Source organism: Coturnix japonica, chromosome 1, assembly GCF_054131305.1.
Source record: "Coturnix japonica strain WE chromosome 1, WE-NBRP24, whole genome shotgun sequence".
NCBI classification, from domain to species: domain Eukaryota; kingdom Metazoa; phylum Chordata; class Aves; order Galliformes; family Phasianidae; genus Coturnix; species Coturnix japonica.
Window position 1 is genome coordinate 165,566 of NC_140663.1, and position 24,827 is coordinate 190,392.

The window sequence follows — 24,827 nt, forward strand, 5'->3', positions numbered from 1 at the left end:
CAGGGCAATGCAAAGGGGGGGGGGGGGATATTGGGGGGGGGCATAGGGAGGGAGGCTATAAGGGAGGGGGCTATGGGGGGCGGCAATGGGAGGGGGGCCTATAAGGAGAGGGGCTATAGGGAAGGGGGGTATGGGGGGGGGGAATAGGGTGGGGGGCTATAGGGAGGGGGGCATTAGGAGGGGGGGATATAGGGAGATGGGGTATTGGGAAGGGGGGGCTATAGGGAAGGGGTGCTATAGGGAGGGGGGATATAGGGGGGGTATAGGGAGGGGGGGATATAGGGAGGGTATAGGGAGGGGGGGATATAGGGTGGGGTTCTATAGGGAAGAGGGGACTATAGGGAGAGGGGCTATGGGGGGGGAATTGGGAGGGGAGCTATAGGGAAGGGGTACTACAGGGAGGGGGGCTATAGGGAGGGGGGGTATAGGGAGGGAGGCCATAAGGAGGGGGGCTATGGGGGGGGGAGGACAATGGGAGGGGGGCCTATAAGGAGAGGGGCTATAGGGAAGGGGGGCTATGGGGGGGGATATAGGGATGGGGGCTATAGGGATGGGGGGGTATTGGGGGGGTGTATAGGGATGGGGGCTATAGGGATGGGTGGTATAGGGAGGGGGGGTATTGGGATGGGGGTGTATTGGGAGGGGGGCTATAGGGATGGGTGGTATAGGGAGGGGGGCTATAGGGAGGGGGTGTATTGGGAGGGAGGCTATAAGGCGGGGGGCTATAGGGAGGGGGTATAGGGTGTGGAGTAATAAGGATGGGGGGGTATTGGGGGGGGTATGGGGATGGGGGCTATAGGGATGGGTGTTATAGGGAGGGGGGGTATTGGGATGGGGGTGTATTGGGATGGGGGCTATAAGGATGGGGGAGTATTGGGAGGGGGGGGGGCTATAGGGTGGGGGGGATATAGCGTGGGGGGCCTATAAGGAGGGTGGCTATAGGGAGAAGGGGCCAAGGGGGGGGTATAGGGAGGGTGGCTATAAGGAAGGGGACTATGGGGGGGGAAGGGGGCTATGGGGGGGTATAAGGAGGGGGTCTATGGGGGGGTATAGGGAGGGGGGGCTACAGGGGGGGAATTGGGAGGGGGGCTATACGGAGAGGGGCTATGGGGGGGAGGCCATATGGAGGGGGGCCTATAAGGAGGGTGGCTATAGGGAGGGGGGGCCATGGGGGGGGGTATTGGGAGGGGGGAGTATAGGGAGGGGGGTGTAGGGAGGGGGTATTTGAAGGGTGGGCTATAGGGAGGGGGGTTATGGGAGGGGACATAGAGAGGGGGACCTATAAGGACGGGGCTATAAGGATGGGGGGGTATTGGGGGGGGTGTATAGGGAGGGGGGCTATGGGGAGGGGGGCTATGGGGAGGGGGTATAGGGATGGGGGCTATAGGGATGGGCGGTATAGGGAGGGGGGGTATTGGGATGGGGGTGTATTGGGAGGGGGGCTATAGGGAGGTGGGGATATAGGGTGGGGGGCCTATAAGGAGGGAGGCTATTGGGGGGGGGTATATTGAGGGTGGCTATAAGGAAGTGGACTATGGGGGGGGCCTATAAGGAGTGGGGCTATAGGGAGGGGGTGTATTGGGAGGGAGGCTATAAGGAGGGGGGCTATGGGGAGGGGGGGCTATGGGGGGTGGTGTATAGGGTGGGGGGCAATAAGGATGGGGGGGTATTGGGGGGGTGTATTGGGGGGGGTATAGGGTGGGGGGGATATAAGGAGGGTGGGCTATAGGGAGGGGGGCTATGGGGGGGTATAGGCAGGGTGGCTATAAGGAGGGGGACTATGGGGGGGGGTATAAGGAGGGGGGGCTATGGGTGGTGGTGTATAGGGTGGGGGCTATAAGGATGGGGGGATGTTGGGAGGGGGGTATTGGGAGGGAGGCTATAAGGAGGTGGGCTATGGGGGGGGACATAGGGAGGGGGGCCTATAAGGAGGGGGGCTATGGGGGGCGAATAGGGATTGGGGGGAGGGGAACAGGGATGGGGGGGGGGGAACTAAGGATAGAGGGGGGGAGACTGGGGGGGCGAGGGGGGGGACAAATAGGGATGGAGGGGAGGAGACCAGGGATGGGGGGGGGGGGGGGGGCAAATAGGGTTGAAGGGGGGCGGTGGGGTGAATAGGGATGGATGGGGGGGGGGACCAGGGTAAATAGGAATTGGGGGGGGGGGGGGGAACCAGGGATGGGGGTGGGCAAATAGGGATGGAGGGGGGGAATAGATGGGGGAGGGGGGGAGGGGGACACCAGGGATGGGGGGGGGGGGGGTGAATAGAGATGGAGGGGGGGGACCAGCAATGGAGGGGGGGGGGGAACCAGGATAATGGGGGGCACAGGAATAGATTCGGGGGGACCAGGGATGGAGGGGGGGGGGGTAAATAGGGATGGATGGGGGGGGGACCAGGGTTGGGGGGCAAATAGGGATGGGGGAGGGGTGAATAGGGATTGAGGGGGGGGACACCAGGGATGGGGGCGTGGGGGGGGGGATGAATAGGGATGATGGGGGGTGAATAGGGATGGGGGGGGGGTTGAATAGGGATGTTGAGGGGGGGGCAAATAGGGATGGGGGAGGGGTGAATAGGGATTGAGGGGGGGGACACGAGGGATGGGGGGGGGAGGAGTGAATAGGGATGATGGGGGGTGAATAGGGATGGATGGGGGGGGGGGATGACCAGGGTTGGGGGGGGGCAAATAGGGATGGGGGGGGGATACGAGGGATGGGGGGGGTGAGGGGGGGGGGAGTGAATAGGGATGGATGGGGGGTGAATAGGGATGGATTGGGGGGGGGACCAGGGTTGGGGGGGGGGGGCAAATAGGGATTGGGGGGGGGGGGGGGGGGAAACCAGGGCTGGAGGAGGGGAATAGATGCTGTGGGGGGGGGGTCACTGAGCCCAAGGCTTCAGGCCTTTAAGTCCTGCCCCCCCCCCTTTGCAATAGAACACTGGCCCCATTGATGGGGGCCCAGCTGCGCCATTGAGCTGCCGGCCAACGAGGGAGACTCGTTAGGGCTGCAGTAATTAAACACACCCCATAGGACAGAATGAAGGGGAAGGAGACCCCCCCCATGACATGGAGACCCCCCCATGACATGGAGACCCCCCCCATAACATGGAGACCCCCACATTGCAACATGGGGGGAGCTGAGCATGCAGTGCAATGGGATGCAATGGGATGCAATGCAATGCAATGGGATGCTATGGGATGCTATGGGATGCTATGGGATGCAATGCAATGGGATGTGATGCAAAGCAATGGGATGCAATGCAATGGGATGCAAGGCAAGGCAAGGCAATGGGATGTGATGCTATGCAATGTGATGCAATGGGATGCGATGCAATGCAATGGGATGCAATGCAATGCAATGCAATGCAATGCAGTGGGATGCAATGCAATGTGATGGGATGTGTTGCTATGCAATGGGATGTAATGCAAAGGGATGTAATGCTATGCAATGCTATGCTATGCAATGGGATGCGATGCAATGCATTGTGATGCAACGCAATGCAATGCAATGCAACGCATTGTGATGCTATGCAATGGGGTGTGATGCAATGCAATGGGATGCAATGCAATGCAATGCAATGTGATGCTATGCAATGGGATGGAATGCAATGCAATGCAATGGGATGCAATGCACCCCCCACCCCCACCCCAACCTTGGGACCCCAGGGGGGAGCTGAGCTCCCTGCAGTGCAATAGGATGCAATGGGATGCAATGCAATGTGATACTATGCAATGGGATGTGATGCAATGCGATGCAATGCAATGGGAGGTGATCCGATGCAATGCAATGCAATGCCAGGAAATGCAATGTGATGCAATGCAATGCAATGGGATGCGAAGCAATGCAATGCAATGCAATGCTATGCTATGGGATGCAATGCAATGTAATGCAATGCAATGCTATGGGATGCAAAGGAATGCAATGGGATGCAATGCACACCCTCCCCCCTCCTAACATGGGGACCCAGAAGGGAAGCTGAGCCCCCTGCAGTGCAATGGGATGCAATGCAAGGCAAAGCAAGGCACTGTGATGCAATGCAATGCAATGGGATGCAATGGGATGCAATGGGATGCAATGCAAAGCTATGGTATGCAATGCAATGCAATGCGATGCAATGCAATGCAATGTGATGCAATGCAATGCAATGCAATGGGATGCAATGTGATGCAATGCAATGTGGTGCAGTGTCATGCAAGGCAATGCAATGCATCCCCCTCCAACCATGGGGACCCCAAGGGGGAGCTGAGCCCCCCGCAGTGCAATGGGAAGCAATGAAATGCAAAGCAAGGCAGGGCAATCTGATGCAATGCAATGTGACGCAATGCAATGTGATGCAAGGCAATGCAATGCTATGGGATGCAATGGGATGCAACGTGATGCAATGCAATGGGATGCAATGGGATGCAATGCAATGGGATGGGATGGGATGCAATGCAATGCACCCCCCCACCCCACCCCAACCTTGGGACCCCAAAGGGGAGCTGAGCTCCCTGCAGTGCAATGGGATGCAATGGGATGCAATGCAATGCTATGCAAGGCAAGGCAAGGCAAGGCAATGCAATGGGATGCAATGGGATGCAATGCAATGCAATGTGATGCAATGTAATGCAATGGGATGCAATACAATACAATGCTATGCTATGCTGTGCAATGCAATGTGATGCAATGCAACGCAATGCAATGCAACGAGATATAATGCAATGGGGTGCAATACAATACAATGCTATGCCGTGCCATGCAATGCACTGCACTGCAATGCAATGCAATGCCATTGGACACGATGCAACGCAATGCAATGCAATGGGATGCAATACAATACAATGCTATGCCATGCCGTGCAATGCACTGCAATGCAATATGATGCAATGCAATGCAATGCCATTGGATACAATGCAATGCAATGAAATGCAATGCAATGCAATGAGATGCAATGAGATGCAACGCGATGGGATGCAATACAATACAATGCTATGCCATGCCGTGCAATGCACTGCAATGCAATATGATGCAATGCAATGCAATGCAATGCAATATGATGCAATGCAATGCAATGCAGTATGATGCAATGCAATGCAATATGATGCAATGCAATGCAATGCAATATGATGCGATGCAATGCAATGCAATTCATGCAGCTGGAGGCGTCGTGCCCCAGTTCCCGGCTGCTGACGCAGGGAATGGAGCAGCGTTTGCTGCCTGCTCACATCTACATCACACCCCCCCCCATTACATCAACCAGCTCATCCCACCCCCCCATTACAAACCAGTTCACCCAGTTACAGGCACACAAACCATCCCCCCCCCCCCCCCCCAATTCAAAGCATGGAGGAGCCCAAAGCAGCTACGGGGGGGGGGGGGGGGGGGGGGGAAGGGTGCAACATGGGGGGCAGGAGCTGAGCCAACTTGGGGGGCTGGATGGGATTTGAGGGGGGGCTGGAGTCAACTTGGGGGCTGGATGTAACTTGGGGGCCTGAATGTAACTTGGGGGGCTGGATGTGGTCTGGGGGGGGGGGGGGGGGGGAAGGTGACTGAACTTGGGGGGCAGGATGTAACTTGGGGGGCAGGAGCTGAGCCAACCTGATGGGGGGGGGGGAGCTGGATGTGATCTGTGGGGCAGGATATGGCCTGGGGTGGGGGGAAAAGGATGTAACATGGGGGGCAGGAGCTGATCAAACTTGGGGGGCTGGATGGGATTTGGGAGGGGGCTGGAGTCAGCTTGGGGGGCTGGATGTAAATTGGGGGGCTGGATATGATCTGAGGGGGGGGGGGGAGGTGACTGAACTTGGGGGGCAGGATGTGACTTGGGGGGCAGGAGCTGAGCCAACCTGATCTGTGGGGGGGGGGGGCTGGATGTGATCTGTGGGGCAGGATATAACATGGGGGGGGGGGGGACAGGGGGGGCAGGAGCTGATCAAACTTGTGGGGCAGGATGTGATTTGGGGGGGGCTGGAGCCAACTTGGGGGGCTGGATCTGACCTGGGGGGCAGAATGACACCCCCTTGCCCCCCCCCCCCCATCACTGCTGTCCCTAATGGAGGGGGGGGAACACACTGATCCCCCCCCATTCATTGCTGTCCCCCCCCACACATCTCTGTTGTCCCTAATGGAGGTGCACCCATAGAAATGTATGGGGGGCGGGGGGGCACCCACAGGAATGAATGGGGGGGGGGCACCCATAGAAATGAATGGGGGGGGCACCCATAGGAATGAATGGGGGGGGGCACACATAGCAATGAATGGGGGGGGGGCACCCATAGGAATCAATGGGGGGGGGGAGGGTCTTGCAGCACCCCCATGTCCATCCCAGCCCCCCCTGCAGCTCGTTGCATTCCCTGCATGCAGCTCAATGACGCTGCAGCTCCACCTGGTGGGGAGCAACAGCGCGTGGCGTGCATCCCATAATAGCAACATGCAGCAATGCAGCTCTGCACGGACGGATGCATTCCATGCAACTGAGCTGCATTGCATGGCATTGAGCAGCACCAATGCGGTTTCTGCATGTACAGATGCATCCAATGTCATTAAGCTGCACCAATGCAGCTCTGCATGGACAGATGCATCCCATGGCACTGAGCTGCACCCCATGGCATTAAGCTGCACCAATGCAGCTCTGTACAGACAGTTGCATCCTATTGCACTAAGCTGCACCCCATGGCATTGAGTTGCACCAATGCAACTCTGCAAGGACAGGTGCAACCCATAATAGCAGCCTGCACCAATGCAGCTCTGCACCAACAGATGCATCATATGGCACTGAGCTGCAGCAATGCAGCTCTGCACAGACAGATGCATCCCATAATAGCAACCTGCACCAATGCAGCTCTGCACGGACAAATGCATTCCATGCAATCGAGACACACTGTGCGGCATTAAGCTGCACCAATGCAGCTCTACATGGACAGATGCATCCCGCGGCGCTGAGCTGCACCAATGCAGCACCAAAGCAGCGCTGTACGGACAGTTGCATCCCATTGCACTGAGCTGCACCCCACAGCACTGAGCTGCACCAATGCAGCCCTGCACAGGCAGATTCATTCCATGCAACTGAGCTGCACCACGTGGCATTAAGGCGCACCAATGCAGCACCAGTGCAGCTCTGCATGGACAGGTGCATCCGATGTCATTAAGCTGCACCAATGCAGCTCAGCATGGACATATGCATCCTATGACACTGAGCTGCACCCCACGGCATCGAGTTGCACCAATGCTGCTCTGCAGGGGCAGCTGCATTCCCATAATAGCAACCTGCACCAATGCAGCTCTGCACGGACAAATGCATTCCATGCAATCGAGACACACCGTGCGGCATTAAGCTGCACCAATGCAGCACCAATGCAGCTCTGCATGGACAGATACATCCCACGGCACTGAGCTGCACCAATGCAGCACCAATGCAGCGCTGTATGGACAGTTGCATCTCATTGCACCGAGCTGCATCCCACAGCACTGAGCTGCACCAATGCAGCCCTGCACAGGCAGATTCATTCCATGCAACTGAGCTGCACCGCATGACATTAAGGCGAACCAATGCAGCACCAATGCAGCTCTGCATGGACAGGTGCATCCAATGTCATTGAGCTGCACCAATGCAGCTCTGCATGGACAGTTGCGCCCCATGGCACTGAGCTGCACCAATGCAGCCCCAAGGCAGCCCTGCATGCACAGCTGCACCCCATGGCACTTAGTTGCACCAATGCAGCTCTGCACGGACAGCTGCGTCCTATGACACTGAGCTGCACCCCATGGCATCGAGTTGCACCAATGCTGCTCTGCAGGGACAGTTGCATCCCATAATAGCAACCTGCACCAATGCAGCTCTGCACGGACAAATGCATTCCATGCAATCGAGACACACTGTGCGGCATTAAGGTGCACCAATGCAGCACCAATGCAGCTCTGCCTGGACAGATACATCCCACGGCACTGAGCTGCACCAATGCAGCACCAATGCAGCGCTGTACGGGCGGTTGCACCCCATTGCACTGAGCTGCATCCCACAGCACTGAGCTGCACCAATGCAGCCCTGCACAGACAGTTTCGTTCCATGCAACTGAGCTGCACCGCATGACATTAAGGCGAACCAATGCAGCACCAATGCAGCTCTGCATGGACAGATGCATCCAATGTCATTAAGCTGCACCAATGCAGCTCTGCATGGACAGATGCACCCCATGGCACTGAGCTGCACCCCATGGCATTAAGGTGCACCAATGCAGCACCAATGCAGCCCTGCATGGACAGATGCATCCCATGGCATTCAGCTGCACCAATGCAGCTCCAAGGCAGCCCCGCATGCACAGCTGCACCCCATGGCACTGAGTTGCACCAAATGCAGCTCTGCACGGACAGCTGCGTCCTATGACACTGAGCTGCACCCCACGGCATCGAGTTGCACCAATGCTGCTCTGCAGGGACAGTTGCATCCCATAATAGCAACCTGCACCAATGCAGCCCTGCACAGACAGATGCATCCCATGGCACTGAGCTGCACCCCATGGCATTAAGCTGCACCAATGCAGCTCTGCATGGACAGCTGCATCCTATGACACAGCTGCACCCCATGGCACTGAGCTGCAGCAATGCAGCACCACTGCAGCCCTGCACAGACAGATTCATTCCATGCAACTGAGCAGCACCCCATGGCATTAAGGTGCACCAATGCAGCACCAATGCAGCCCCAGCACGCACAGCTGCATCCCATGGTATTTAGTTGCGCCAATGCAGCTCTGCACGGACAGCTGCGTCCTATGACACTGATCTGCACCCCATGGCACTGAGCTGCACCATTGCAGCCCCAATGCAGCTCTGCACGGACAGATGCATCCCATTGCACTGAGCTGCACCCCATGGCACTGGGCTGCACCAATGAAGCACCAATGCAGCCCTGCACATATGCATCCCATAGCACTGAGTTGTACCCCATGGCACTGAGCCGCACCAATGCAGCCCCAAGGCAGCCCTGCATGCACAGCTGCACCCCATGGCACTGAGTTGCACCAATGCAGCTCTGCACGGACAGCTGCGTCCTATGACACTGAGCTGCACCCCATGGCACTGAGCTGCACCAATGCAGCCCCAATGCAGTTCTGCACGGACAGATGCATCCCATGGCACTGAGCTGCACCCCATGGCACTGGGCTGCACCAATGAAGCACCAATGCAGCCCTGCACATATGCATCCCATAGCACTGACTTGTACCCCATGGCATTGAGCTGCACCAATGCAGCCCTGCATGCACAGCTGCATCCCATAGCACTGAGTTGTACCCCATGGCATTGAGCCGCACCACTGCAGCACCACTGCAGCCCTGCATGCACAGCTGCATCCCATGGCACTGAGTTGCCCCAATGCAGCCCCAATGCACAGCTGCATCCCATGGCATTAAGTTACACTAATGCAGCCCTGCATGGGCAGTTGCATCCTACGGCACTGAGCTGCTCCCCATGGCACTGAGTTGTACCCCATGGCATTAAGCTGCACCAATGCAGCACCAATGCAGCCCTGCATGGACAAATGCATCCCATAATAGCAACCTACACCAATGCAGCCCTGCACGGACAGATGCATCCCATGTCACTGAGCTGCACCAATGCAGCCAATGCAGCCCTGCATGCACAGGTGCATCCCATAATAGCCACCTGCACCAATGCAGCTCTGCATGGACAGATGCATCCCATGGCAATGAGCTGGTGCATTGCTGCATTGCTTGGACAAATGCATCCCATGGACCTGAACTGCACCAACGCAACTCTGCACTGACAGATGCATCCCATGACACTGAGCTGCACCAATGCAGCCCTGCATGCACAGCTGCATCCCATGGCACTGAGTTGCCCCAATGCAGCCCCAATGCACACCTGCATCCCATGGCATTAAGTTACACTAATGCAGCCCTGCATGGACAGCTGCATCCTATGGCACCGAGCTGCTCCCCATGGCACTGAGTAGTACCCCGTGGCATTGAGCTGCACCAATGCAGCACCAATGCAGCCCCGCATGCACAGCTGCATCCCCCCCCCGCTCACCTTGGCCACGAACTGCTTGTCCTTCTGATCCAGGTTGGCCGTCGGGGCCACGTAATCCCTCCAGATCCTCAGCTTCCGCTCCTTGGCGTATCTGCAACGGGGACATGGGGGGTTATGGGGGGATATAGGGGGGATATGGGGATATGGGGGGGTATGGGGGGATATGGGGGGTTATGGGGGGATATGGGGGGTTATGGGGGGATATGGGGGGTTATGGGGGGATATGGGGGGATATGGGGGAGTATGGGGGGGTATGGGGTTATATGGGGGGATATGGGGATATGGGGGGATATAGGGGGATATGGGGGGATATGGGCGATATGGGGGGATATGGGGGGATATGGGGGATATGGGGGTATATGGGGGGATATAGGGGGATATGGGGGGATATGGGGGGATATAGGGGGATATAGGGGGGATATGGGGGATATAGGGGGGATATGGGGGGATATGGGGGGATATGGGGGGATATAGGGGGGATATGGGGGATATAGGGGGGATATGGGGGGATATGGGGGGATATGGGGGGATATAGGGGGGTATGGGGGGATATGGAGGGTTATGGGGGGATATGGGGGGATATGGGGGATATGGGGGGATATGGGGGGATATGGGGGGGTATGGGGGGATATGGGGGATATGGGGGGATATGGGGGGATATAGGGGGGATATAGGGGGGATATGGGGGATATGGGGGGTATGGAGGGGATATGAGGGAATATGGGGGGATATGGGGGGATATAGGGGGATATAGGGGGATATAGGGGGGATATGGGGGATATGGGGGGTTATGGGGGGGATATGGGGGGATATGGGGGGGATATGGGCGATATGGGGGGATATGGGGGGATATGGGGGGATATGGGAGGATATGGGGGGATATGGGGGGATATGGGGGGATATGGGAGGATATGGGGGGATATGGGGGGATATGGGAGGATATGGGGGGATATGTGGGGATATGGGAGGATATGGGGGGTATGGGGTGCCCCACACATTCCTCATCCACCCCACATCCCCCCATTGCTCCCAGCACAACATCCCATTGGACCCCCCCCCATGTGCAGGGATGGCTTCAGTGCCCCCCATATCCCCCCCATATCCCCCCATATCCCCCCATAACCCCAATATCCCCCCATATCCCCCCCATAACCCCCTATATCCCCCCATTGCCCCCCATATCCCCCCTATATCCCCCCATACCCCCCCATATACCCCATATCCCCCCATATCCCCCCACTCACCTCTCGGCCGCTCGCAGTTTCTCGGCCCCGCGGGTGTACACTGCGATGGACCAGTCGACGCAGCGCGCGAAGCCTTCCTTCAGCAGCAGCTCCGTGATGTTGCCGTTCTGCAATGGGGGGGGACAAGCATCAGCACCAAATGGCACCAAACAGCACCAATGCAGCCACAAACAGCCCCAAATAGCACCAATGCAGCCACAAATAGCACAAAATAGCACCAAATGCAGCCACAAATAGCCCCAAATAGCACCAATGCAGCCCCAATCAGCCCCTAACACACCAAATTCAGGCCCAAAGAGCACCAATGCAGCCCCAATGCAGCCCCTAACAGCACCAGTGACAGCTAAATAGCACCAATGCAGCTCCAATCAGCACCAATGCGGCCCCAAACGGCACCAATGCAGCTCCAATCAGCCCCAAATGGCACCAATGCAGCCCCAAATAGCACCAATGCAGCCTCAAACAGCACCAAATAGCTCCCATGCAGTCCCAATTAGCCCCAAACAGCTCCAATGCAGTCCCTAACAGCAGCAAATAGGACCAATGCAGCCCCTAACAGCCCAACACATCCTCAATCGGCCCCAATGCAGCTCCAATCAGCCCCAATGCAGCCCCTAACAGCACCAATGCAGCACCAATCAGCACCAATCAGCACCAATGCAGCCACAAATAGCAGTAAATAGCACCAATGACACCTAAATAGCACCAATGCAGCCCCGATGAAGCCCCAAACAGCACCAATGCAGCCCAAATCGGCCCCAATGCAGCTCCAAACAGCCCCAAGTAGCATCAATGCAGCCCCAAACGGCCCCAATACAGCCCCAAACAGCACCAAATAGCACCTATGCAGTTCCAATCAGCCCCAATGCAGCCCCAATCGGCCCCAATGCAGCCCCTAACAGCCCCAAATAACACCAATGCAGCTCCAATCAGCCCCAAACAGCATCAATGCAGCTCCAATCAGCACCAAATAGCACCAATCAGCCCCTAACACACGAAATTCAGGCCCAAAGAGCACCAATGCAGCCCCAATGCAGCCCCTAACAGCACCAGTGACAGCTAAATAGCACCAATGCAGCTCCAATCAGCACCAAACAGACCCAAATGGCACCAATGCAGCCACCAACAGCCCCAAATAGCACCAATGCAGTTCCAAACAGCACCAATGCAGCTCCAATCGGCTCCAATGTGGCCTCAATCAGCCCCAATGCAGCCACACACAGCACCAAAGCAGCTCCAATCAGCCCCAATGCAGGCCCAAAAGGCACCAATGCAGCCCCTAACAGCCCCAACCTGCAAAAATGCAGCCCCAATGCAGCCCCAATCAGCACCAATCACCACCAATGCAGCCCCAAACAGCACTAATGCAGCTCCAATCGGCCCCAATGTAGCCCCAAACAGTACCAATGCAGCCTCAATCAGCCCCAAACAGCACCAAATAGCACTAATGCAACACAGATCACCTCCAATGCAGCCCCAATCGCCTCCAAACAGCCCCAATGCAGCTCCAAACAGCACCGATGAAGCACCAATGCGGCCCTAATCAGCCCCAAACAGCACCAGTGCAGCCCCAAACGGAACCAATGCAGCACAAACAGCGCTGATGCAGCGCCGATGCAGCTCCAAACAGCACCAATGCAGCCCCAACCAGCCCCTAACACACCGAATCCAGGCCCAAAGAGCACCAATGCAGCCCCAACTGGCTCCAATGCAGCCCCTAACAGCACCAGTGACAGCAAAAGAGCACCAATGCAGCTCCAATCAGCACCAAATGGCACCAATGCAGCCACAAACAGTCCCAAATAGCACCAATGCAGCTCCAAACAGCCCGAAATAGCACCAATGCAGCTCCAAACAGCACCAATGCAGCCACAATCAGCCCCAAGTAGCAGCAGTGCAGCTCCAATCAGCACCAATGCAGCCACAAACAGCCCCAAATAGCACCGATGCAGCTCCAAACAGCACCAATGCAGCCCCAATCACCACCAATGCAGCTCCAAGCAGCCCCAAATAGCACCAATGCAGCCCCAACCAGCCCCTAACACACCAAATTCAGGCCCAAAGAGCACCAATGCAGCCCCAATGCAGCCCCAACTGGCCCCAATGCAGCCCCTAACAGCACCAATGCAGCCCGATATAATCCCATATCCCATATCCCATTGCCACGTGCCGGGTGCAGGATGGTGCCAAGGATGTTCTGTGACCCCTATCACCCCACACACCACATCCCATATCCCATAGAATCCCATATAATCCCATATAACCTCATATAACCCCATATAATCCCATATAACCTCATATAATCCCATATAATCCCATATAATCCCATATAATCCCATATAACCCCATATAATCCCATATAACCCCATATAACCCCATAGAATCCCATATAATCCCATATAACCTCATATAACCCCATATAATCCCATATAACCTCATATAATCCCATAGAATCCCATATAATCCCATATAATCCCATATAATCCCATATAATCCCATATAACCCCATATAATCCCATATAATCCCATATAACCCCATAGAATCCCATAGAATCCCATATAACCCCATAGAATCCCATATAATCCCATATAATCCCATATAACCCCATAGAATCCCATATAATCCCATATAATCCCATATAACCCCATATAATCCCATATAACCCCATATAACCCCATAGAATCCCATATAATCCCATATAATCCCATATAATCCCATATAATCCCATATAATCCCATATAATCCCATATATCCCATAACTCACAGGGTGTAGGATGGTTCCCACTATGTTCTGGTTATGGCAGCTCTCCATTATGATCTGTACGTCCCATATCCCATATAATCCCATATAATCCCATATAATCCCATATAATCCCATATAATCCCATATAACCCCATATAATCCCATATAATCCCATATAATCCCATCTAATCCCACATATCCCATAACTCACAGGGTGTAGGATGGTCCCCACTATGTTCTGGTTATGGCAGCTCTCCATTATGATCTGTACGTCCCATATAATCCCATATAATCCCATCTAATCCCATATAACCCCATATAATCCCACATAATCCCATATAATCCCATATAATCCCATATAACCCCATATAATCCCATATAATCCCACCTAATCCCACATATCCCATAACTCACAGGGTATATGATGGTTCCCACTATGTTCTGGTTATGGCAGCTCTCCATTATGATCTGTACATCCCATATCCCATATAACCCCATATAATCCCATATAATCCCATATAATCCCATATATCCCATCTAATCCCATATAATCCCATATAATCCCATATAATCCCATATAATCCCATATAACCCCATATAATCCCATCTAATCCCATATAACCCCATATAACCCCATATAACCCCATATAACCCCATATAATCCCATATAATCCCATATAATCCCATATAACCCCATATAACCCCATATATCCCATAACTCACAGGGTGTAGGATGGTTCCCACTATGTTCTGGTTATGGCAGCTCTCCATTATGATCTGTACGTCCCATATCCCATATAACCCCATATAATCCCATATAATCCCATATAATCCCATCTAATCCCATATATCCCATAACTCACAGGGTGTAGGATGGTTCCCACTATGTTCTGGTTATGGCAGCTCTCCATTATGATCTGTACGTCCCATATAATCCCATATAACCCCATATAATCCCATATAATCCCATATAACCCCATATAATCCCATATAATCCCATATAACCCCATATAATCCCATATAATCCCATATAACCCCATATAATCCCATATAATCCCATATAATCCCATATAACCGCATATAACCCCATAGAATCCCATATAATCCCATATAATCCCATATAACCCCATATAATCCCATATAATCCCATATAACCCTATATAATCCCATATAATCCCATAAAATCCCATATAATCCCATATAACCCCATATATCCCATAACTCACAGGGTGTAGGATGGTTCCCACTATGTTCTGGTTATGGCAGCTCTCCATTATGATCTGTACGTCCCATATCCCATATAATCCCATATAATCCCATATAATCCCATATAATCCCATATAACCCCATATAATCCCATATAATCCCATATAACCCCATATAACCCCATATAATCCCATATAACCCCATATAATCCCATATAATCCCATATATCCCATAACTCACAGGGTGTAGGATGGTTCCCACTATGTTCTGGTTATGGCAGCTCTCCATTATGATCTGTACGTCCCATATAATCCCATATAACCCCATATAATCCCATATAATCCCATATAACCCCATATAATCCCATATAACCCCATATAATCCCATATAATCCCATATAATCCCATATAATCCCATATAATCCCATATATCCCATAACTCACAGGGTGTAGGATGGTTCCCACTATGTTCTGGTTATGGCAGCTCTCCATTATGATCTGTACGTCCCATATAATCCCATATAATCCCATATAACCCCATATAATCCCATATAATCCCATATAATCCCATATAATCCCATATAATCCCATATAACCCCATCTAATCCCATATAATCCCATATATCCCATAACTCACAGGGTGTAGGATGGTTCCCACTATGTTCTGGTTATGGCAGCTCTCCATTATGATCTGTACGTCCCATATAATCCCATATAATCCCATATAATCCCATATAATCCCATATAACCCCATATAACCCCATATATCCCATAACTCACAGGGTGTAGGATGGTTCCCACTATGTTCTGGTTATGGCAGCTCTCCATTATGATCTGTACGTCCCATATAACCCCATATAATCCCATATAATCCCATATAATCCCATATAATCCCATATAATCCCATCTATCCCATAACTCACAGGGTGTAGGATGGTTCCCACTATGTTCTGGTTATGGCAGCTCTCCATTATGATCTGTACGTCCCATACAATCCCATATAACCCCATATAATCCCATATAATCCCATATAACCCCATATAATCCCATCTAATCCCATATAATCCCATATAATCCCATCTAATCCCATATAATCCCATATAACCCCATATAACCCCATATAACCCCATATAACCCCATATAATCCCATATAATCCCATATAATCCCATATAATCCCATATAACCCCATATAATCCCATATAACCCCATCTAATCCCATCTATCCCATAACTCACAGGGTGTAGGATGGTTCCCACTATGTTCTGGTTATGGCAGCTCTCCATTATGATCTGTACGTCCCATATCCCATAGAATCCCATATAATCCCATATAACCCCATATATCCCATATATCCCATATAATCCCATATAATCCCATATAACCCCATATAATCCCATATAATCCCATATAACCCCATATAACCCCATATAATCCCATATAATCCCATATATCCCATAACTCACAGGGTGTAGGATGGTTCCCACTATGTTCTGGTTATGGCAGCTCTCCATTATGATCTGTACGTCCCATATAATCCCATATAATCCCATATAACCCCATATAATCCCATATAATCCCATATAATCCCATATAATCCCATATAATCCCATATAACCCCATCTAATCCCATATAATCCCATATATCCCATAACTCACAGGGTGTAGGATGGTTCCCACTATGTTCTGGTTATGGCAGCTCTCCATTATGATCTGTACGTCCCATATAATCCCATATAACCCCATATAATCCCATATAATCCCATATAATCCCATATATCCCATATAACTCACAGGGTGTAGGATGGTTCCCACTATGTTCTGGTTATGGCAGCTCTCCATTATGATCTGTACGTCCCATACAATCCCATATAACCCCATATAATCCCATATAATCCCATATAACCCCATATAATCCCATCTAATCCCATCTAATCCCATATAATCCCATCTAATCCCATATAATCCCATATAATCCCATATAACCCCATATAACCCCATATAACCCCATATAATCCCATATAATCCCATATAATCCCATATAACCCCATATAATCCCATATAACCCCATCTAATCCCATCTATCCCATAACTCACAGGGTGTAGGATGGTTCCCACTATGTTCTGGTTATGGCAGCTCTCCATTATGATCTGTACGTCCCATATCCCATAGAATCCCATATAATCCCATATAACCCCATATATCCCATATATCCCATATAATCCCATATAATCCCATATAACCCCATATAATCCCATATAATCCCATATAACCCCATATAACCCCATATAATCCCATATAATCCCATATATCCCATAACTCACAGGGTGTAGGATGGTTCCCACTATGTTCTGGTTATGGCAGCTCTCCATTATGATCTGTACGTCCCATATAATCCCATATAACCCCATATAACCCCATATAATCCCATATAATCCCATATAATCCCATATAATCCCATATAACCCCATATAATCCCATATAATCCCATATATCCCATATAACCCCATATAATCCCATATAACTCACAGGGTGTAGGATGGTTCCCACTATGTTCTGGTTATGGCAGCTCTCCATTATGATCTGTACGTCCCATATAATCCCATATAATCCCATATAATCCCATATAATCCCATATAATCCCATATAACCCCATATAACCCCATATAATCCCATATAATCCCATATAATCCCATATAACCCCATATAATCCCATCTAATCCCATCTATCCCATAACTCACAGGGTGTAGGATGGTTCCCACTATGTTCTGGTTATGGCAGCTCTCCATTATGATCTGTACGTCCCATATAATCCCATATAACCCCATATAACCCCATATAATCCCATATAACCCCATATAATCCCATATAATCCCATATAACCCCATATAACCCCATATAACCCCATCTAATCCCATCTATCCCATAACTCACAGGGTGTAGGATGGTTCCCACTATGTTCTGGTTATGGCAGCTCTCCATTATGATCTGTACGTCCCATATAATCCCATATAACCCCATATAATCCCATATAATCCCATATAACCCCATATAATCCCATATAACCCCATATAATCCCATATAATCCCATATAATCCCATATAATCCCATATATCCCATAACTCACAGGGTGTAGGATGGTTCCCACTATGTTCTGGTTATGGCAGCTCTCCATTATGATCTGTACGTCCCATATAATCCCATATAATCCCATATAACCCCATATAATCCCATATAATCCCATATAATCCCATATAATCCCATATAACCCCATCTAATCCCATATAATCCCATATATCCCATAACTCACAGGGTGTAGGATGGTTCCCACTATGTTCTGGTTATGGCAGCTCTCCATTATGATCTGTACGTCCCATATAATCCCATATAATCCCATATAATCCCATATAATCCCATATAACCCCATATAACCCCATATATCCCATAACTCACAGGGTGTAGGATGGTTCCCACTATGTTCTGGTTATGGCAGCTCTCCATTATGATCTGTACGTCCCATATAACCCCATATAATCCCATATAATCCCATATAATCCCATATAATCCCATATAATCCCATCTATCCCATAACTCACAGGGTGTAGGATGGTTCCCACTATGTTCTGGTTATGGCAGCTCTCCATTATGATCTGTACGTCCCATATAATCCCATATAACCCCATATAATCCCATATAATCCCATATAATCCCATATATCCCATATAACTCACAGGGTGTAGGATGGTTCCCACTATGTTCTGGTTATGGCAGCTCTCCATTATGATCTGTACGTCCCATACAATCCCATATAACCCCATATAATCCCATATAATCCCATATAACCCCATATAATCCCATCTAATCCCATATAATCCCATATAATCCCATCTAATCCCATATAATCCCATATAACCCCATATAACCCCATATAACCCCATATAACCCCATATAATCCCATATAATCCCATATAATCCCATATAACCCCATATAATCCCATATAACCCCATCTAATCCCATCTATCCCATAACTCACAGGGTGTAGGATGGTTCCCACTATGTTCTGGTTATGGCAGCTCTCCATTATGATCTGTACGTCCCATATCCCATAGAATCCCATATAATCCCATATAACCCCATATATCCCATATATCCCATATAATCCCATATAATCCCATATAACCCCATATAATCCCATATAATCCCATATAACCCCATATAACCCCATATAATCCCATATAATCCCATATATCCCATAACTCACAGGGTGTAGGATGGTTCCCACTATGTTCTGGTTATGGCAGCTCTCCATTATGATCTGTACGTCCCATATAATCCCATATAACCCCATATAACCCCATATAATCCCATATAATCCCATATAATCCCATATAATCCCATATAACCCCATATAATCCCATATAATCCCATATATCCCATATAACCCCATATAATCCCATATAACTCACAGGGTGTAGGATGGTTCCCACTATGTTCTGGTTATGGCAGCTCTCCATTATGATCTGTACGTCCCATATAATCCCATATAATCCCATATAATCCCATATAATCCCATATAATCCCATATAACCCCATATAACCCCATATAACCCCATATAATCCCATATAATCCCATATAATCCCATATAACCCCATATAATCCCATCTAATCCCATCTATCCCATAACTCACAGGGTGTAGGATGGTTCCCACTATGTTCTGGTTATGGCAGCTCTCCATTATGATCTGTACGTCCCATATAATCCCATATAACCCCATATAACCCCATATAATCCCATATAACCCCATATAATCCCATATAATCCCATATAACCCCATATAACCCCATATAACCCCATCTAATCCCATCTATCCCATAACTCACAGGGTGTAGGATGGTTCCCACTATGTTCTGGTTATGGCAGCTCTCCATTATGATCTGTACGTCCCATATAATCCCATATAATCCCATATAACCCCATATAATCCCATATAATCCCATATAATCCCATATAATCCCATATAACCCCATCTAATCCCATATAATCCCATATATCCCATAACTCACAGGGTGTAGGATGGTTCCCACTATGTTCTGGTTATGGCAGCTCTCCATTATGATCTGTACGTCCCATATAATCCCATATAACCCCATATAATCCCATATAATCCCATATAATCCCATATAATCCCATATAACTCACAGGGTGTAGGATGGTTCCCACTATGTTCTGGTTATGGCAGCTCTCCATTATGATCTGTACGTCCCATATAATCCCATATAACCCCATATAATCCCATATAATCCCATATAATCCCATATAATCCCATATAACTCACAGGGTGTAGGATGGTTCCCACTATGTTCTGGTTATGGCAGCTCTCCATTATGATCTGTACGTCCCATATAATCCCATATAACCCCATATAATCCCATATAATCCCATATAATCCCATATAACCCCATATAACCCCATATAATCCCATATAACCCCATATAACCCCATATAATCCCATATAATCCCATAACTCACAGGGTGTAGGATGGTTCCCACTATGTTCTGGTTATGGCAGCTCTCCATTATGATCTGTACGTCCCATATAATCCCATATAACCCCATATAATCCCATATAACCCCATATAATCCCATATAATCCCATATAACCCCATATATCCCATAACTCACAGGGTGTAGGATGGTTCCCACTATGTTCTGGTTATGGCAGCTCTCCATTATGATCTGTACGTCCCATATAATCCCATATAATCCCATATAACCCCATATAATCCCATATAATCCCATATAATCCCATATAATCCCATATAACCCCATCTAATCCCATATAATCCCATATATCCCATAACTCACAGGGTGTAGGATGGTTCCCACTATGTTCTGGTTATGGCAGCTCTCCATTATGATCTGTACGTCCCATATAATCCCATATAACCCCATATAATCCCATATAATCCCATATAATCCCATATAATCCCATATAACTCACAGGGTGTAGGATGGTTCCCACTATGTTCTGGTTATGGCAGCTCTCCATTATGATCTGTACGTCCCATATAATCCCATATAACCCCATATAATCCCATATAATCCCATATAATCCCATATAATCCCATATAACTCACAGGGTGTAGGATGGTTCCCACTATGTTCTGGTTATGGCAGCTCTCCATTATGATCTGTACGTCCCATATAATCCCATATAACCCCATATAATCCCATATAACCCCATATAATCCCATATAATCCCATATAATCCCATATATCCCATATAACTCACAGGGTGTAGGATGGTTCCCACTATGTTCTGGTTATGGCAGCTCTCCATTATGATCTGTACGTCTCTCTGTAACAGTCTCGACTCCGTGTAGAATTTGGCCTCGGCCGCGAACGGTTCCGGGATCTCGGACGAGTCGGAGTCACGGCGAAATGTCGGGCACTATGGGGGGTATAGGGGTTATGGGGTGGGTATGGGGTATAGGGGGTTATGGGGCAGGATTATATGGGGTGATATCAGACCCCATTAGATACTGGGATGGATATGGGATATAGGGTAGGGTTATGGGGTGGGATTATATGGGGTGAGCCCAGACCCCATATGGGGTATTGGGATGGATATGGGGTATTGGGATGGATATGGGGTATTGGGATGGATATGGGGTATTGGGATGGATATGGGGTTTGGGATGGATATGGGGTATAAGGATGGATATAGGGTGATCCCAGACCCCATTGGATAATGGGATGGATATGGGGTATGGGGATGGATATGGGGTATGGGGATGGATATGGGGTATGGGGATGGATATGGGGTGATCCCGACCCCATATGGGGTATTGGGGTGGATATGGGGTATGGGATGGGTATGGGGTATGGGATGGATATGGGGTATTGGGATGGATATGGGGTTTGGGATGGATATGGGGTATTGGGATGGATATGGGGTGATCCCGACCCCATTAGATAATGGGATGGATATGGGGTATGTGATGGATATGGGGTATGGGGATGGATATGGGGTGATCCCGACCCCATATGGGGTATTGGGATGGATATGGGGTGATCCCAGACCCCATTAGATAATGGGATGGATATGGGGAATGTGGGGCACTATGGGATATAGGGGATGGTTATGGGGTGGGATTATATGGGGTGATCCCATTAGATAATGGGATGGATATGGGGTATGTGGGGCACTATGGGGGGTATATAGGGGGTTATGGGGTGGATATGGGGTATAGGGGAGGGTTATGGGGTGGGATTATATGGGGTGAGCCCAGACCCCATATGGGGTATTGGGATGGATATGGGATATAGGGGAGGGTTATGGGGCAGGATTATATGGGGTGATATCAGACCCCATTAGATACTGGGATGGATATGGGGTATAGGGGAGGGTTATGGGGTGGATATGGGGTATGGGGTGAGCCCAGACCCCATTAGATACTGGGATGGATATGGGATATAGGGGGGGGTTATGGGGTGGGATTATATGGGGTGATATCAGACCCCATTAGATACTGGGATGGATATGGGGTATGTGGGGCACTATGGGGGGTATAGGGGGTTATGGGGTGGATATGGGGTATAGGAAGGGTTATGGGGTGGATATGGGATATAGGGGGGGTTATGGGGTGGATATGGGATATAGGGGGGGTTATGGGGTGGATATGGGGTATAGGGGGGTTATGGGGTGGATATGGGGTATAGGGGGGGTTATGGGGTGGATATGGGATATAGGGGGGGTTATGGGGTGGGTATGGGGTATAGGGGGTTATGGGGTGGATATGGGGTATAGAGGATGGTTATGGGGTGGGAGGGGTATGGGGTGAGCCCAGAGCCCATTAGATACTGGGATGGATATGGGGTATTGGGATGGATATGGCGTGATCCCAGACCCCATTAGATACTGGGATGGATATGGGGTGATCCCGACCCCATATGGGGTATGGGGATGGATATGGGGTATTGGGATGGATATGGGGTATTGGGATGGATATGGGGTATTGGGACGGATATGGGGTGATCCCAACCCCAATAGATAATAGGATGGATATGGGGTATGGGATGGATATGGGGTATGGGGATGGATATGGGGTGATCCCGACCCCATATGGGGTATTGGGATGGATATGGGGTGAGCCCAGAGCCCATTAGATAATGGGATGGATATGGGGAATGTGGGGCACTATGGGATATAGGGGAGGGTTATGGGGCGGGAGGGGTATGGGGTGATCCCATTAGATAATGGGATGGATATGGGGTATAGGGGAGGGTTATGGGGCGGGGTTATATGGGGTGATATCAGACCCCATTAGATAATGGGATGGATATGGGGAATGTGGGGCACTATGGGGGATATATAGGGGGGGTTATGGGGCGGGAGTATATGGGGTATAGGGGATGGTTATGGGGTGGGAGGGGTATGGGGTGATCCTGACCCCATAAGTTACTGGGATGGTTATGGGGGATTGGGATGGATATGGGGTGATCCCAGACCCCATTACATACTGGGATGGATATGGGGTATGGGGATGGACATGGGGTGAGCCCAGACCCCATTAGTTACTGGGATGCTTATGGGGTGATCCTGACCCCATTAGATACTGGGATGGTTATGGGGTGATCCCAACCCCATAAGTTACTGGGATGGATATGGGGTATTGGGATGGATATGGGGTGATCCCATTACATACTGGGATGGATATGGGGTATAAGGATGGATATGGGGTGATCCCTGACCCCATAAGTTACTGGGATGGATATGGGGTATTGAGATGGATATGGGGTATGGGGATGGATATGGGGTATGGGGATGGATATGGGGTATGGGATGGATATGGGGTGATCCCGACCCCATTAGGTACTGGGATGGATATGGGGTATAGGGGATGGTTATGGGGTGGGATTATATGGGGTGATCCCATTAGATAATGGGATGGATATGGGGTACGGGGATGGATATGGGGTGATCCCATTACATACTGGGATGGATATGGGGTATTGGGATGGATATGGGGTGATCCCGACCCCATATGGGGTATTGGGATGGATATGGGGTGATCCCGACCCCATTAGATACTGGGATGGATATGGGGTATGTGATGGATATGGGGTATAGGGGATGGTTAATGGGATGGGATGAATATGGGGTGATCCCATTAGGTACTGGGATGGATATGGGGTATAGGGGGGGGTTATGGGGCGGGATTATATGGGGTGAGCCCATTAGATACTGGGATGGATATGGGGTATTGGGGATGGTTATGGGGTGGGAGGGGTATGGGGTGAGCCCAGAGCCCATTAGATACTGGGATGGATATGGGGTGATCCCAGACCCCATTAGTTACTGGGATGGTTATGGGGTGGGATTATATGGGGTGATCCCATTAGATACTGGGATGGATATGGGGTATAAGGGAGGGTTATGGGGTGGGATTATATGGGGTGATATCAGACCCCATTAGATACTGGGATGGATATGGGGTATGTGGGGCACTGTGGGGGATATATAGGGGGTTATGGGGCAGATATGGGGTATAGGGGGGGTTATGGGGCAGGATTATATGGGGTATAGGGGATGGTTATGGGGTGGG

At 50.4% G+C, this 24,827-nt stretch overlaps 1 protein-coding gene across 1 annotated transcript in view; it reads right to left on the minus strand.

Annotated features, from left to right (window-relative positions):
* LOC146762217 (staphylococcal nuclease domain-containing protein 1-like) overlaps positions 1-24,827 on the minus strand; it is a 94,777-nt gene that overhangs the window by 34,776 nt on the left and 35,174 nt on the right. Inside the window, exons 7-9 of the mRNA XM_085510614.1 lie at positions 21,512-21,670; positions 11,268-11,374; positions 10,024-10,114 (exon numbers count right to left, since the gene is read on the minus strand). Of these exons, the coding sequence (XP_085366740.1) occupies positions 10,024-10,114; positions 11,268-11,374; positions 21,512-21,670 (357 nt within the window). The remainder of the gene's footprint in view (positions 1-10,023; positions 10,115-11,267; positions 11,375-21,511; positions 21,671-24,827) is intronic.